The sequence below is a fragment of the Lemur catta genome, chromosome 9, assembly GCF_020740605.2.
Source record: "Lemur catta isolate mLemCat1 chromosome 9, mLemCat1.pri, whole genome shotgun sequence".
Lineage (NCBI taxonomy): Eukaryota > Metazoa > Chordata > Mammalia > Primates > Lemuridae > Lemur > Lemur catta.
The window spans coordinates 24,100,724-24,116,786 of NC_059136.1; the positions used below are offsets into that span (position 1 = coordinate 24,100,724).

The 16,063-nt window shown below is 44.3% G+C and overlaps 1 protein-coding gene across 1 annotated transcript; it reads right to left on the bottom strand.

Moving 5' to 3' along the window:
* Nucleotides 1–582: 582 nt before the first annotated feature.
* On the bottom strand, nt 583–16,063 carry GML (glycosylphosphatidylinositol anchored molecule like). The gene is made up of 4 exons (XM_045561478.1): nt 16,055–16,063; nt 10,418–10,520; nt 9,728–9,835; nt 583–982 (listed from the first exon to the last, which is right to left on the bottom strand). The coding sequence occupies exons 2-4, from the start codon at nt 10,500–10,502 to the stop codon at nt 687–689; spliced, it is 489 nt and encodes a 162-aa protein (XP_045417434.1). The 5' UTR covers nt 10,503–10,520; nt 16,055–16,063; the 3' UTR covers nt 583–686.

Below are 16,063 nucleotides of genomic sequence, written 5' to 3' on the forward strand. Positions count from 1 at the left end.
TTTACTATCGCAGAAAGAAACGTTTCATAAATTTCATGCAGCCCAAGTGTCCAGTGTCTATAAAGTCACAGTAGTGCACAGTAATGTCCTAGGCCTTCACATTCACTCAGCACTCGCTTCCGGTCCTGCAAGCTCCATTCATGGTAAGCGCCGTGTGCAGGTGTGCCAGTTCTCACCTTGTATACTGTATTTTTACTGTACTTCTTCTATGTTTACATATACAACTACTTATCATTGTGTTACAGTTGCCTACAGTACAGTACCACGCGGTACAGGAGTGTAGCACAGGAGCAATGGGCTATGCCCATCTAGATTTGTGTAAGTATACTCTGGCATGTTCGCACAGTGACGAAATTACCTATAGACAAAGTTCTCAGAATACATCCCCATCAAGTGACACATGACTGTACTAAAATCACGAAGTAATCCCTGAGTATGTAGTAAGATCAAGAAGAACAGATCTGCTTAGAGACTGCACTATGGGTGTCTGAGTGTATGCAGGCAGGCAAATGCTCATGAATGGTTTCAACAAACAATAATTTGCTTTATTTATCTTTTAAAATAAACCATAAGTGGGCCAACTGGAGGCACTGTGGATCAGCCTCTCTGATTTACAAGGGAGCAAGGGAGAGCAAAATTTCTCTGAGGAATGGGGGAAGATGAGCAGAACTTCCCAGGAGTGGTTCTCAAGTCAGTGTGTTGCTGACTATGACAGAGGCAAGGATCAGGACACATTTCGACTCTCCGAAACGCACAGTTCCTCCTGGAAGCTCCTCCTCAACTGTTTCATCCACAAGTATGTCTCTTTCAATATTAGTAGGTCCTCCCTCATTACAAACCATGCCATTACAGCAACGAACAAAATAGAAATGATTAGATATGATACCAGATCTTGGGGCTTCAGGAGGCACTTGAACATCATATAGAAATTTGCAGTCTTTTGTACAGTTCTTATAAACGAGTAGTTCACGAGAGTTCACACCTAAAAATGAAGTAGTAATGAAAATCATTGATTTCACGTTTTCTGCTTGTAAATAACAAATCACACACACCTCACATTCAACCATAAGTAACTCATTTCTACATTTCCAACTGTTACAACATTGTCTAGAATCCTTTACTGAGAATGTTCAAGTCCACTAGAAGGTCTCATTACTCTAAGAACAACTTCTTCTGCAGATATTTTTCTATCCAAGCTGACATCTTTATGACTTGACTGCCTCTGGCCCTCCCCAAATGGTATATCATGGTACCCTGTCATGTAGCTATACAAATAAAACGTGCCACTCATTTTTTGTCATAAGAATTTTAGAGCTTTAGCAATTAAATGAAAACTAGGAATGACGCTTTACTTATGCCCCAGTGATCACATAGACCCTTAACAGAGATGCCCATATTAATGTGGCCTTAACCTGATCTTCTGCCGTTAGCAAGACCCCTCTAGGATAAGCTTCTTCCCAGGACCCTCAGCCTGGTGTTTCAAGCTCCTGGACCAACCTATAAATGCTGATGAGCCCTTAATGCCAACCTCCTCCCAGCACAGATTTGACACACCTTTACAACTAGGGCGGCACAGTGATGTGATTACCTTCACTAGAGGGCTCACCAGTAGCCTCTGTCAACCAGTGCTACCTGACCAAAGCTCCACCTAAGGTCCCCTTCAAGAATCCCTAGGTTATATATCTTGGTCCTCACCACTACTTCGGTTCCCCTTGTAGCCTACACAGTATCTACACAAATACTTTATTCAGGAACTTACCATAATTGACTTACCCATTCATGGTTCTGGGTCTTGCCTCCTCTACAACACCAGAAGGAACTAATGATTAAAAACCAGTCACCGTTTTCCTTTATTTTCCATCTAAAAAGTTTACTGAACTTCCACATCCTACAGGAAAGTACATAATCGCGAGCTGACAGCTCAGTGGCTTTTCACAAAGTGCACGCAAGCATGTAATCAGCATCCAGCTTAAGAAACAGAGCTGGATGAAAGCCTTGAACTCCTCGCTCAGACACTACTAGAAGCAGCCAAGGCCACAGAGAAGCAGCATATGGGCTTCTAAGCCCATATGTTAGTCTTCTGTGTTTTTGAACTTTATGAAATGAAATCATGCATTATGTTTGTATTTGTGTATGGCTTCTTTTGCTCTACTGCCTGTTTATGAAATTCATCCCTGTTCTTGCATGTTATTGTATACTATTCATTCTCGTAGCTGTGTACCGTTACATTGATGAATATACCACAATTTACTGTTGATGGACATAATCGTTGTTTCTGGCTTTTATCTCCAAATACTGCTGCAGTGAATATTCTTGTACTTGTCTTCGGGTGAGCCTGCCTGAGATTTTTTATTAGCTATATACCTAGGAGTAGAAATGCTGAGTCTTGGATAGGCAACTTCGGCAGATAATGTGGAAGTGTTTTCCAGACTGGGTTGAACCCATCTATACTCCAAAGGATTGTGTACACTTCAAAACCTTGACAACACTTGGTATGGTCATTTTTGGATATTTGGTCATTTCTTGTGGTGTTATCGTGTTGTGGTTTTAAGTTGCATTTCCATCAAGGAGAAAGACACTGAATGACTTTTCTTACATTTGTTACCCATTCAGATATCATGTTCTGCTATAATTAAGTCTTTTGTTCAGATTTCTACTGGATGATCTGGTTTTTATTTATTAATTTATAGGCAGAATTTCCTTATATATTATGAACAGGAGCCCTTGAGCCGTGGATGCACCAGCAAAGCTTCATCTCTATTTACACCTGCTCCCTGTCACTCCCATCACCACCCGAGCTCCGTCTGCACACCTACCCCCAGCCCCTGCTCCGGATCCACAGAAAACTGTCTTCGATGAAACCGGTCCCTGGTGCTTGAAAGATTCAAGGCTGCTGCTTTACCAGATACATGTTTTGAAATGCTTTCTCCTCATCGGTGGCTTGCATTTTTCCTGTTCTATAGGTATTTTCTTAGGAGCAGAAGTTGTGAAATTTAACGTAATCCAATTTCTCAATTTCATTCTTATGTGCCTAGCACTATTTTGTTCCGTTTTCAAAATTCTTAATTCCCAAAGGACACAAACGTATTATTCTACATTTTCCTCTAAAAACTTTGTTTCATATTTACATTGAGATCTACAAACCACCTGAAACTGCTTCTTTTGTATAGTATGAGTATTGTGTATAAATATCTAACATATCCACCACCATGTAAGGCAAACAAGTGTCTGCCCCCACTACATGGCAGAGTCAACTTTGTCAGAGATCAAGTAACTGGATTTATGCGGCTTTTGTTGAATTCTTTCTCTTCTAGTGTTCTATTTTGTGATCCTGACCACAGGATCCAACACCAAACTATCTTAATCAATTAAACTATATAAATAATCTTGATAATTCAGAGCACAAGTCCTCCAGCTTTTTCTCTTTTTCCTCAAGATCACCTTGGCTATTCCTAGCCTTTTATATTTCAATAAGCATTCAGAATCAAGTTGTCAACACACAAACACACACTCACACACACACACACACACACACATCCTTGCAGAGAGTCTGAAATTCTATTGAATTCATACATTAATTTGAGGTAAACAGACATCTTTACTCTGCCGGATCTCATGACCTATAATCATGGTGTATTCTTCGTGTACTTAAATCTTCAACAGTGTTTTTGCAGTTTTGGTGTTGAAATCTTGCACAAATCTACTTACATTCTTCCTAGGCATTGATTTTGTGGTGCTTTGAAAAACAGGATTCTTTTTGTAAATTTTATTTTCAATTTGTTTCTTGCTGTATGGAAACACAATTGATTTTTGAATACTTATCTTACATCCAGGGTCCTTGCTAAAGTTACTCATTATCTGAAAAGTTTATCTCTGGTGAACAGCAGCAATTTAAATTCTTTCCAGTCTCCAAGTGTTTCAGTTCTTCCTCTTGCCTTACTGAACTAAGAACTCCAGTTCCATTAGGAACAGAGGTGGTGATGGGAGTCATCTTATCTCATTTTTCACCTCAAGGGGAAAATCTCTGATACGTTCTCATTTAATTCTCATCATTTCTATGATATGCAATTTCCTTTCTGCTTTCATTTCTCTCAGAGATTTTTTTTTTAATTTGGAAAACATATTGGACTTTATCAAAAAGTTTCAGCATCTACAATTATGTTTCTCCTTTTCTCTGTTGATACACTGGATTAATCTAGTGGGTTTCAAATTGTAAACCACACAGCTATTCTGAAATGGAATCCAAGAAGTAGTGGCCATGATGTATGAGTGTGTGTGTGTCTGTGTGTGCATGCCCACGTGTACACATGCATGTGTAAATGGACTTTTTACTTTAAAATAGTCTTAAATTTTCAGAAAAGTTGCAAAGATAGGACAGAGTTCCTACACACCTCATATCCAGTTCCCTTGTCTCACATTACTTATACCCCTATGGTGCATTTGTCACAACTAATGAACAAATATTGATAAATTCTTATTAACACAACTCATATGTTATTCAGATTTCATCTGTTTTTTCTTATTGTTCTATTCCTGTTTCAGAATCTCACCCAGGATACTGCATGGCATTGGATGTACTTATGTAAATCCAGGATTTTGCTGGGTAACATTTTGTTAGTATTTATTTTTGCATCTATTGGCATAAGAGAAGGTGGTCTATAATTTCTGTTTCTTGCAATGTCTTTGCTGGGTTTTGGTAATAGGATGAAACTGCCATCATAAATGTGTTAGGAAGCAATTCCTCCTTGTTTACCATCTGAAAGAGCATGTGTAAGATCAGTGTTATTTCTCCCATAAATATTTTGAAGAATTTGCGAGTGAAGCAATCCAGGCCAGGAGATTTCTTAGTGGGGAGGGGGGGATTCATAAAGGATTGCATTTCATTAACAGGACACATCAGCATTACAATTTCACTGTGGGTCAGATATGGCTGTTATTAAAGTTTTTGTTCATTTCATCAAGAATCTCAAAGTTATCACAGAGAGGCTATTCATGATAGCCTCTTATTTTCTTTGGAAGGTCTGATGATACCTCCTGTTTCATTTCTGATATTGGAAATGTGAATTTTCTTTTTCTGTCTTTGATTTTTCTTACTAGGTTTCACAAATACTATGACTCTTTCCAAAGAACCACCTATTGGCTTTGTTGATTTTATATATATTATTTTCTATTTCAAGGATTTCTTCAGTCCTCTTTATATTTCCTTCCTCATTGCTTTGGGGAAATTTTTCTTTCTTTTTCCAGCTTCTTCAATGGAAGCTCAGACGTTTCCAGCCTTTGTTCCTCTGCTATCTGACTGTGCTGGTGGAGATTTTGCTCTGAATCTCTTCTTCAGCCACTTTCCACTCATTTGACATGTCATATCTTCATCATCATTCAGACCTTAGTATTTCCTTATTTCTCTGGTCGCTTCTCTTTTGTGTGATTGGTTTTATCTAGAAATACTCTGCTTAATTCCCATGAGGTTGGGGGGATCCTAGTTCACGATGATTTCTAGCTAAATTTCACTGTCCTAAACAAGGAACTCTAACTAGTTCCAGTCATTTGAACTTTGTTGATGCTTGTGTTATGTCATGCCATTAATTTTGTAAATGCCAACATCATACACGTCATACACACTCTTGTAAAGAATGTCTATTTGCTAATTCCCGGCTCTGATGGTATACGTGTGGGTATTTCATTTGCTGATGATGTAGTTCAGACCTTCTAGAGCAGAGGTTGGCAAACAAGAGCCCAGGGGACAAAGCCAGCCCACCAACTGTGTCTGTAAATAAACCTTTGTTGGAACACTGCAACAATAATGTTTACTTATCATTTCTGGCTCCACCCATACAAAGGCAAAGCTAGGTAGTTTCCACAGAGACCAGATGGTTTACAAAGCCAATACCATTAATACCATTCAGTATCTGGCCCCTTACAGAAAGAGTTAATCGACCCCTGGACTATAGCCATAGTAGGTTCTGTCTCCTTGTGATAGCATTCAGAAGTTATGAGGAGAGGTGTGTTGATGACAACTATATCACTGTGGATTTGCCTACATTTTAAGTCACTTTTTTTTCTGTATATATTTTCAACCTACGTTATTTGGTACATACAGATTTAAATCGAGATATCTTCCTGGTAGTTCCCTTCATCTCCATAAACTATTGCTCTTCAGATAAGTACTGCTCTTGCCAGGAAGTTTACTTTGCCTGAGTGCATGTATAAGTTTCCTTTAGATAATGTTTACTTACGTATACCATTTTCTATATTTTATTTTTAAACTTTCTGCGTGCTTTTTTTTAACCATATCTCTAGTAAAGAGAAAATACTATTTATTGTTTTCTCTACTCTGAAAGTCCCAGGCTGCCAATTATAACCATTTTAATGCTAATGTAGTTAGCGGTGTGTTCATTTCTTAACTTCTTTTTCATTACATGTTTTATTTCAAGATAATTGTATATGCAAATGCACTTGTAAGAAATAATACAGATAGATCCTGTGTACATTTTACTCAGTTGCTCCCAGGGATAACAGCTTGCAAAATTATAGTGCAAGGAAAGTACTGGCAGTGAAAACAGTTAGAACACAGAACACTGTAATCACAAGTATCCCCCATACGACTACAACTCTTTTCCCCTCAACGCCTCTCCTTGTTCCTCTGCAAAGCTAAGTTGGTGTTTCTTTTTATAACTTTGTCATTGCTATAACGTTACATGAATAGAACCATGTGGTATGTAACCTCTGGAGATTGCTTTTTTTCACTCTGTAGATTCACTCTGTAGAATCCCTGAAGATTCATTCAAGTTATGTGTATCAACAGTTGGTTCCTATCTTGTGCTGAGCAGCAACCCATGGTGTGAACACACTCTGGGGTTTGCTGAACCCTTTACCCATTGAAGGATATCTAGAATGTTTCCAGTTTGGGGATGTTAACAAGCGAAGCTGCTATGAACATCACGTACATGTATTTTTGTGAACACAAGATTTTAGTTCTGTGGAAAAAAAGCCTAGGAGTGCAATTTTGGGTATGTATGGTAGTTGATTTCTAGTTTTTAAGGCAACTGCCGCACTGTTTGCTATAATGGGTGCATCATTTTGCAGTCCCATCAGCAGTCTATGAAGGCTGTGGTGTCTTTGCATTTTCGCCAGCATCTGGTATCGTCACCATTATTTGTTTTAGTCGTTCTGACTAGGGCCATCTAACTGAGGTTTTCATTTGCACTTCCCTAATGGCTAAAGATATCTAGAATTTATTCCCGTGCTTATGTGCCGTCTGTGAATCCACTTTGGTGAACTGTCTTTCTATGACTTTTGCCTATTTTCTAATGAGACTGGTTGCATTTGACTGTTGAACTCTGAGATTTCTTCATGTGTTCAAGATAGTTGTTCTTTGCTGGATGTGTGATTTACAGATATTTTCTCCCAGGTTGTATTTTGTCTTTCCATCCTCTTAACAGGGTCACTCACAGAACAAAAGATTTTCAATGGGCTGAGCCCCATGTCACAAGATGGCTCTGATGGGTCATGCTTTGGTACCAAGTCCAAGACTCTGTTTCCCCCTAGATGCTGAAGATTTCCTCTTATGTGTTTTTTCCCTGCAAGTTTTAGACTTTGACCATACACATTTAAGCCCATGATCCATTTTGAGTTGATTTTTATACAAGGTTTGATGTGTAGGTTCCTTTCCCAGTATGAATGATGAAGAAGTGAGCCTTCCTCCATTGATGGTGTTTGCACCTTTGTCCAAAGTCAGTTGGGTGCTGGGTGCGGTGGCTCATGCCTGTGAAATCCTAGCACTGTGGGAGGCCAAGGCAGGAGGACTGCCTGAGCTCAAAAGTTCCAGACCAGGCTGACCAAGAGCAAAACCCTCTCTCCACTGAAAATAGAAAAAAATGAGCTGGGCATGGTGTTGTGCACCTGTAGTCCAGGCTGTTCAGGAGGCTGAGGCAGGAGGCTCGCTTGAGCCCAGGAGTGTGAGGTTGAAGAGCTGTGATGATGTCCCTGCACTCCAGGCTGTGCAACAGAGTAAGAGTGTCTCAAAAAAAAAAAAAAAAAATTCAGTTGGGCATATTCGTGTGGGGCTATTTCTTGCTTCTCTCTTCTGCTCCATAGATCTGTGTCCATCCCTCCAGCAACATCTAGTTGATGGTCGTTGTGGATGAGAGCTCTCAGTTGCTGACATTCAAAAGGTTTTCATAGAGGTCTTTTGCTTACCATCCTGCACAGCCCCAGAACTCAGCAAATATCCCAAAGGGGAAAATGTCCAAGCATTCTAGCATTCCCAAACCTCTGCCAAAGGCTCATATAAATTCTTTGTCCTAGTATCCATCAGGGTTCGTCCATGAAAACAGAACCCCACAAGTTATGAAATGTGGATCTTATACTTTCCATGCCCATGGGAGGAGCCAAGAAAGGCATGTGAGTCGGGGAGGCTGAAAAGGAACAGAACCACAACCACGTGCACTTGAAGCAGAGGCAGGGTGGAAAAGTCCTAGTTTCTAGGAACATATCAAACACCATTCAAAAGCCAGGAACCTCTGTCCTCCCAGTTAGGGACATACAAAGGGGTCTCTTGCAGAGATGTTCAAACTGCTCCATGGGAGCACCTGTCATCTGTGTGGGCCAATGGCCAGGCATCTACTGGGGCCTAGGAACCAATGTTGGTGAAAAGGCCCATGAGTGGAGAAGAGGGGATGAACGTGAAGGAGAGTAAAGAGTGAGGACAAGTTGGGGTCCACTAGTGTCCATTATGGTGTAAAAGACCTTGACCTTCCAAAGAAATGGTCTGTGCTTCCCCTCAACCTTGCACATCTCAGTCTAGTTCCTCTCTTTGCCAACTAAACCCCAGAGCCACACAGGGATGGAGATTCTTGGAAAAATAGTTCCCTGCCTCATTCAGGAGCAGTAACCCCAAAATGGCACCATACAACCCACTGAAGTTTCCCAGAGGTGGACCCCTGCATGGACAAAGCCCAGATTCTCAGCTTCCTACCCATGTCCCAAATCAGCAGATGCCCACACGGTACTGGCAGTTGCTACAATGAAGGGGCAATCAAAGGAAGTTTTTGCACAGAGCTTAGAACACAGAATGACATGTGAAGCAACAAACACAATCCCAGACACTGGGTATGGCAGGGGTCTGGGGGCTGCACCTTCCCTGGTTGCTTGACTTGTCATTGGGCCTCTCACCATACATCTTTCTCAGGTAGGGCCCTGGGGAGAGGGACACCTTTCTCAGAGCACTGGAGGCCTCTGCGTAACAAGCAAGAGCATCTTGGAAACTCTGGCTCTGCCCTGACTGCATCCTTGGCCTTCCCTTCTGCGTGTGATAGGAATTGCTCTGAGGAAACCATGGTGCGCCCAGTGCTTGGAGCTGCCTAGCTGGAAGCCTCCCCACAGACGACCAGAAACCAAATGGGCACTGAAGGATCACCCAGGCCATACTGGGGTGTCTATGCATATTATCTGGGACAGACAAGAGGCAGAGGCCTTGAAGTCCAGCAGTGCTCTTACCTCCAGAGACATCACAGATGTGTGGACTCTCTGCCCCGTCTCAGGGAGCATGATGCACACAGCCTCAGCACGGGGCCTAGCCTAGTGCCTGTGGGCACGCTCCCAGGACACAGACATGCCAGGGAAGGGTAACAGGGCTGGGTCCAGACAAAAACAGACCAACCCTGCCTCCCAAAATTGCTCGGGTAGGACACTAATCCACAGCATGTCAAAATGACAAAGAGATACTTACGAATGGAGATCGTCATACAGCGTCTAATTTCATATGGACATTTCTTTTTGTATGCACAGTTGAAGTTGTTCAGGACTGCACATTCTTTGCACTCCAAATTATAGGTCCCTGAGAGAGGAGAAAGCAGGCATCAAGCCTTCTCCACCCATTGTCAGCCCATTCCACCCTACAACAGCCAGCCCCTCCCTGCGGCCTCCAAGGATTTCCCTACACTTCACAGCTCAGCCCTTTGTGCTGTCTGGTTCTGGACAAGACCAGCTCCCATGAGAGAAGCAGGTACACATAGGAGCTCTTCCTGTTCTCAGGGACGGGAATGAGGAAACACCTTAGGAGCCAGAGGTGGAACTGCTGTGCTCTGCAGACCAGGCCCACCTCACCCAGGAAAGCCAGCATCCTCCTGGATTTCCCTCAACACATCCACACCTGCCTGGCCTCATGGGGAAGTGCCACTTGAGAGGCCCCCTCAGGTCTCCTGGTCAGTTAGCTACTCATCTGGGGAAGTCCTCCGGTCTCCTAGCCCTCCACTTGCTCACGAACACTCCCCAAATAGACCAGTGCTCACTCACAATTACACTGACAATGCAGACCCAAGGCAGTTGAGATGACCCAAGGACAACCCTCCCAAAGATCCCTGGCAACTCTCGGTGGATTCTGACCCCCTTCAAGACAGTGAGAGGGATTGATACTTACAAGGAGCACGCTCAACAGCAGTGGTGATGTTTGTTCCCACCAATGGGAGCCCCACGGCAAGAAGTAAGGCAAAGGGAAGCATCATTTCCTGCAGGGCTTGGGCCTGAAGGTGAGGAAGACCAGATGCCATGGCACGCCACGCCAGCCAGGGCTCGCCTCTGTGCACCAGCTTCCTGTTGCTGGCATCTACGGCCCCGTTCTCTCCCCCGCCCACCTGAACACCTCCCCCACTGGGCAGGCAGCTCCTCCGGCCAGGGACTGGGGTTGGGTAGGTCTTACCCACACACAAGGACTGCGCCTTGCTCGTGCCTTCATCTTAGACAAACTCACGTCACCTCTCAAGTCATGGAGGTCCTTGTGCTGCTTCACATGGCAGCTCACCCTGGGTCCCCACACCCCAAATAGTCCTCTATATCCACTGGTTGACTTAGGACCTCAGAAGCAACTCATGAAACATTCTTGAATATTGCCCACTGAGGTATTTCCTGCTCTTACAAGCAACTCCAAAACACGAGGGGTGAAGTGAGTGGAGAAGGGGGGCAAGTGCAGAACATGCCAGAAGCCAAATTTCAATTTGGCTTAGGAAGTGTCCTTAGGAAAGAATCCCCCCTGGAATCAAGTCTTCCTTGGACCTGGACCCCACAGAGACATCCGTTAGTTACTGGCAATGGGAGGGTCCAGGGCACCTCGCACCTGAGTCCTGAACCAGCACTGCGGGCCTGGGAACGGCCACCTCCCCGCCAGGGTGCCAAAGAGAGCGAGCCCTTCGGAGTGAGCTGTTGTCATTGCTGATAGATTTGTCAATTTGGGCACCGGCTGAAAGCCAGGGTGGCCACAGACAGGGACACCAGTAGGGAACACAAACCAGAGTACTGTCTTGGCTCACAGGGGGCAAAGGTGGTCTGAAATCTCCAGGAACCCTAAAGACCAAGCAGGTTTTCCCATGCGAGAGCCTCCGAGGGCTGTGGTGGGAGGAAGCCTGGGAGGCCAGAGAAGGCCAAGTAAAATCCCTGTGGTGTGGCAGATCCTAGGAGACAAAGTGCTCTGGAGGAAGCCCACCACAATCACACCACTGGTCTCTGCCACCAGCCAGTGGCCCAGGTGGAACAGGTGTGTGGGGTGAAGTCCAAGAGAGAAAGTCAAAGCCTAGAAAGGCAAAACTGTCGGTGCTCAGGATTCAGAGACAAGCCACACGCTTCAGGAAACGCTTGGGTCAAGCCAACTCTCCCTGGTCGCACACAGCTGGGAGACAAAATCGCATGAACTAAACCAAAAGCAAGGCAGGCCTCCTCCTCAAACCTCTGCACAAGTGGTAGCTGGCTGGACTGAAGCAAAAGAGCATAGCTCACATCTGCTTCAGTTAGGATTAGGGACAGGAGCTCCAGAGGTGGCCTGGGTCTGGTTAAAGCTGCAACCGTCCCCGCCAGGCTCCGTTCCTGAGCAGGCCAATGGACTAGGCCTTCCCACAGTCTCCCTGAGAGAGGAGAGGGCAGACATCCACAGAAGTAACATATGTAAAGGAAAACAAAATCTCAGGACCACCCTCAACTCCTTATGCAAAAGGGAAGGTCGAACCTGGAGGCCCCATCACAGGGCACCCCCTTGCACATGAAGACTGTTCCTAACACCACCCATCAGCCAGAGCCCCAGGGGAAGGGAAAAGGCCTCAGGCGTCTGCAAGGCTTGCCCCACAGATCATTCATAAGGAAATTCCTCGCTGGCCTCCCACCAACAAGGACATGCAAGTTGTAACTTTGCATCTGCAGGCTAAGTCCAGCTCCTAAAACTAACGTCTGTTCAATTCCACACTAATAATGTGATTACAAGTTTATCTTCCCAGGTGCAGAGCAGAGACAAGACAAGATCAATCATTCTTCCACCTACCCAGAGACATCGGCATAATTGATGCTTCCTTCACTCCCGTTTTGCCTCTAACATTTGCTTTATCTCATGTACAACGCAGATTTCCTGGGCCTCACAAGAACGTAAGGTAAGCATCCGTCTCCCAGCCCACCCCTTCTCTTTTTCCCGTTTGTATGCCCTATCCCCTTTGAAAACCGAGCTCCTGAATCCCACTTCAGAAAAACAGTCAGAATTGTCTGTGGTTTGTGTTTTCCCGGGTGCATCCTCAACCTTCGGCTTAATAAATCTCCACTGATGGAGATAGTCGCCGCCTCTATCACTTCTTTTGGGTTGTCACATACAGCCACCTACAAGCGTTACAGCTATTTTATACACAATGCCATGGGACATGTAAGAGTTAGGAATAGGTCACTTCTAATCAATGAAACAGCAATGGAAATAAACCCACAGTTCACTCAGATTTTGACAATAGTATAAAAGTGCTTTAAAAAATTATACTGAGAATAGTAAAGAGAAAGATAAAGGTAACTAAATTGATTTGTTTTAAAAGATGAAACAAAAAAGCCCAGGATTATAAGATGTAGCAACAGGGGACTATACTATGAATGATCTCTCTAACACCATACTTCTGACACCAAATATGTGGGTTTTTCCACACAAACCAGTTCTCCAACTCTCTGGACACCAAGTGGGGATCCAACAATTCAACACAATCTGACACCACGTGGGGTTTGGGCAGAACTTCCAAGTCAACGGCTCAGTGCCACAGACTGCTCTCACTTCAGATACCAATCCACAGTTGGGCCACCTGCACTTCTGACTGACCAGCTATAAATCAGGGGTTCCCAAGATCTCCTCCTCTGAATTTGCTACAACAGCTCACAGAACACAGGCAAAGAGTATACTTACTGCTATCAGTGTACTGTAAAGCATGCAACTCAGAAACAGAGAAATGGAAGAGATGCATAGGGCAGGCTACGGACAGAGGGCTTCAAGGCTCCACACCATCTCTTGGCACCACTCTCCCGGCATCTCCATGTGTTCACCAATTAGAAAGCTCTCTGAACCCCACGGTTTATGGGTTTTTATGGAAATTTCACTGTGCAGGTATGATTGATTAAATCACTGGCCATTAGTGACTGCCTCGATCTTGAGCCCCACTATGGTCCCTAGAGGCTGGGGAGCGAGGCTGCTGCCTCGTCTTTCTAATGATCAGCCACAGTTATCTCATTAGCCTGCAAAAGACACTCTTCCACTCCTGAGATCCCAGGGGTCCCGGGCTCTTGTCTCAGGAAGCAGACACAGTCCTCCCTCAGTATCTGAGGGGGATTGATTCCAGGAAACCCCCCTCCACACGAATCCAAAATCCAAGGATCCTCTTGTCCCTTATAGAAAATGGCACAGTATTTGCATATAATCTATGCACATCCCTCTGTATACTTTAAATCATCTCTAGATTATTTATACCTAATACAATTAAATGCTACGTACACAGTTGTTATACTATTAGTTTAATTTTTTTACCATATTATTATTTTTCACTTTTTTCAAGTATTTTCACTCTGCCATTGGTTGAATCCTTGAATGCAGAAGCTGCAGATACAGAGGGCCAACTGTATTAAGACCAAATATTATGACCCCAAAAATGCTCCTATCACCCCCATCACTCAGGAAATTACAAATCTTTTAGGAGCTCTGTGCCAGGAACTGCGGAAAACAACCAAATACATATGTCATAATATCAAAGAATGCTAATCAATAAAACAGAAACAGAAGTAAACCACAGTCCACTAAAATGTTGGTGTTAGTACATGCATGCTGTAAAATGATTATAATGAAAATATTAAAGAGAAAAGATAAAATCAATTTTAAAAAGATGAAAACTACCAATAGAGAAATGAAATCTATAAAAAGAATCAAACGAACATTCTAGAACAGAAAAACAAAATATTAGAGATTTAAAAATTCACTTGGATGGCATTAACAGCCAACTAGACTCAGTAAAAAAGGAAATTAAAAACTAAGAAGATAGGTCTATAAAATATATACAAACTGATACCCAGAAGAAGAAATAGAAGAGAATGAAAGAACCAGGGACAGAAGATGAATCAACAGAAGGCAGTCCAATGTGTAGCACACGTGTAACTGGAGTCCCACAAGGACAGGACAGAGAAATGAAGAGAGGAAACACTGGAAGACTTACCGGGATAGAAACTTTCCAATATGAATGAAAGGTATCAACCCCAAAACTTAAATGTTCAGCAGTTCCAAGGCAGAATAATGCAAGGAAAACCAATCTTAGACACATCACAGTTGCACTATCGGAAAAAAGTGAAAAATCTTAAAAGCAGCAGAGTGGAAAAAAGACAATATTTTAAATAGCAACAGTCCAAGTGGTGGCCATCTTTCAAGAGAAACTATGAAAAACAAAAAACCCAAGAGAACAATAGCTTCAATAGTGGAGAACAATAGCTTCAAAATGCTCAAGGAGGAAGCAATACCAAGCACTCTAGTGTGCTGATGTGAAAATATTCTTCACAAATGAAGATGACTTCAGACAACAGCTGGGATATGTTGTTACCAGCAGACCAGACCCACTACAAGAACTGCTGAGTTGATAACATATTTGGAAATAAAACATACCACAATGGCCCAAAGCAGGGGAGGCTTTGAAAGGTGGAAAGGGTTACATTACGGTAGTGTCAGGGAGTGCAGACTTGTAGGGGGAAAGTATTGCAAGAGATGAGGAGAGATGGATATTTCAGAACCAAAAGTAATTTCTGAAACTCACAGGACATTTTCTGACTATAGTGGCACTAAGCAAAAAGTCACTCACAGAAAGATAACTAGAAAATCCTCACGTTTGAAAATTAAGAACGCTTCCAAATAATTAATGAGCCCCCAAATCATTCCCAGCAGAAATAAACAAACATTTTGGACAAAGTGACAACTAGAAACGACAAATGCAAACCCCACATTAGTGGCGACCCGGAGAGAAAAGTAGAGCCCTGAAAGCGTCCATGAATGAGAAAAGGAAGAACGGTTGGAAGCCAATGTCTAGTTTTGTATTTCCCAACAGTAAGAAAAGGACAGCCAATTACGCCCTACGCAAATAGCCCGAAAAGAAAAATAAAGAGCAGAAGGTGGAAAGGGTTAGGGGGGCCGCTGAGACCCCAGGCTTGGAGGGCAAAGCCGGTTTGGACTAGGCGGCCGTGGGGCTCGCCTGGGACCCCGGGGCAGCGGCGTTCCAAGGGCCGTGGGGGGACCCGGCCCCCGCCCGAGGCGCTGGTGCGGGAGGAGGCAAACCCCAGGCCCGCCCCGGGGGACCCCGCCCAGACCCTGACCTGGGCCCGGGACCAGTCCGCCCTGGCGCCCACGCCTAGAGCTTCTGAGCCGGCCCTGGCCGCGACCCGGCCCCTTTCTGGAACCTTCCGCAGAGGCGCTCTACCCCACCCCGCCCGGCACAAAGCGCCCTCCCCTCACCCGCTCTCCAAACTGCCAGGGGCCCTTCGCGGACTCGGAGGGGAAAACGCCTCTCACGGAAATCCCCGCTGCCCTGGCTGGATCCGCGCGCCTCTCAGGAGTGCTGGGGAATGTTCTAGAAGCCCAGGGCCCTGGCGGCAGGAGGAACCGAAAGCCTCTGCTCCTCAGGACACCTGTCGGTTCCACCCACACCCTGCAGCCTCTGAGGGCTCCGCTGGGGATCTTAGCCCCACCCTGTCCCTCAGCCCCCTCTCCTGGGGTCCCAGGGAGGCCCTCCTGTCAGGAACTGACCCGGGTTAC

Coding starts and splice junctions, on each gene's coding strand:
- GML (XM_045561478.1), bottom strand. CDS start 10,502: ATGATGCTTCCCTTTGCCTTACTTCTTGCCGTGGGGCTCCCATTGGTG. Junction 9,836..10,417: donor TGCTGTTGAGCGTGCTCCTT/GTAAGTATCAAT, acceptor CTCCTCTCTCAG/GGACCTATAATTTGGAGTGC. Junction 983..9,727: donor CTGTATGACGATCTCCATTC/GTAAGTATCTCT, acceptor CTTCATTTTTAG/GTGTGAACTCTCGTGAACTA.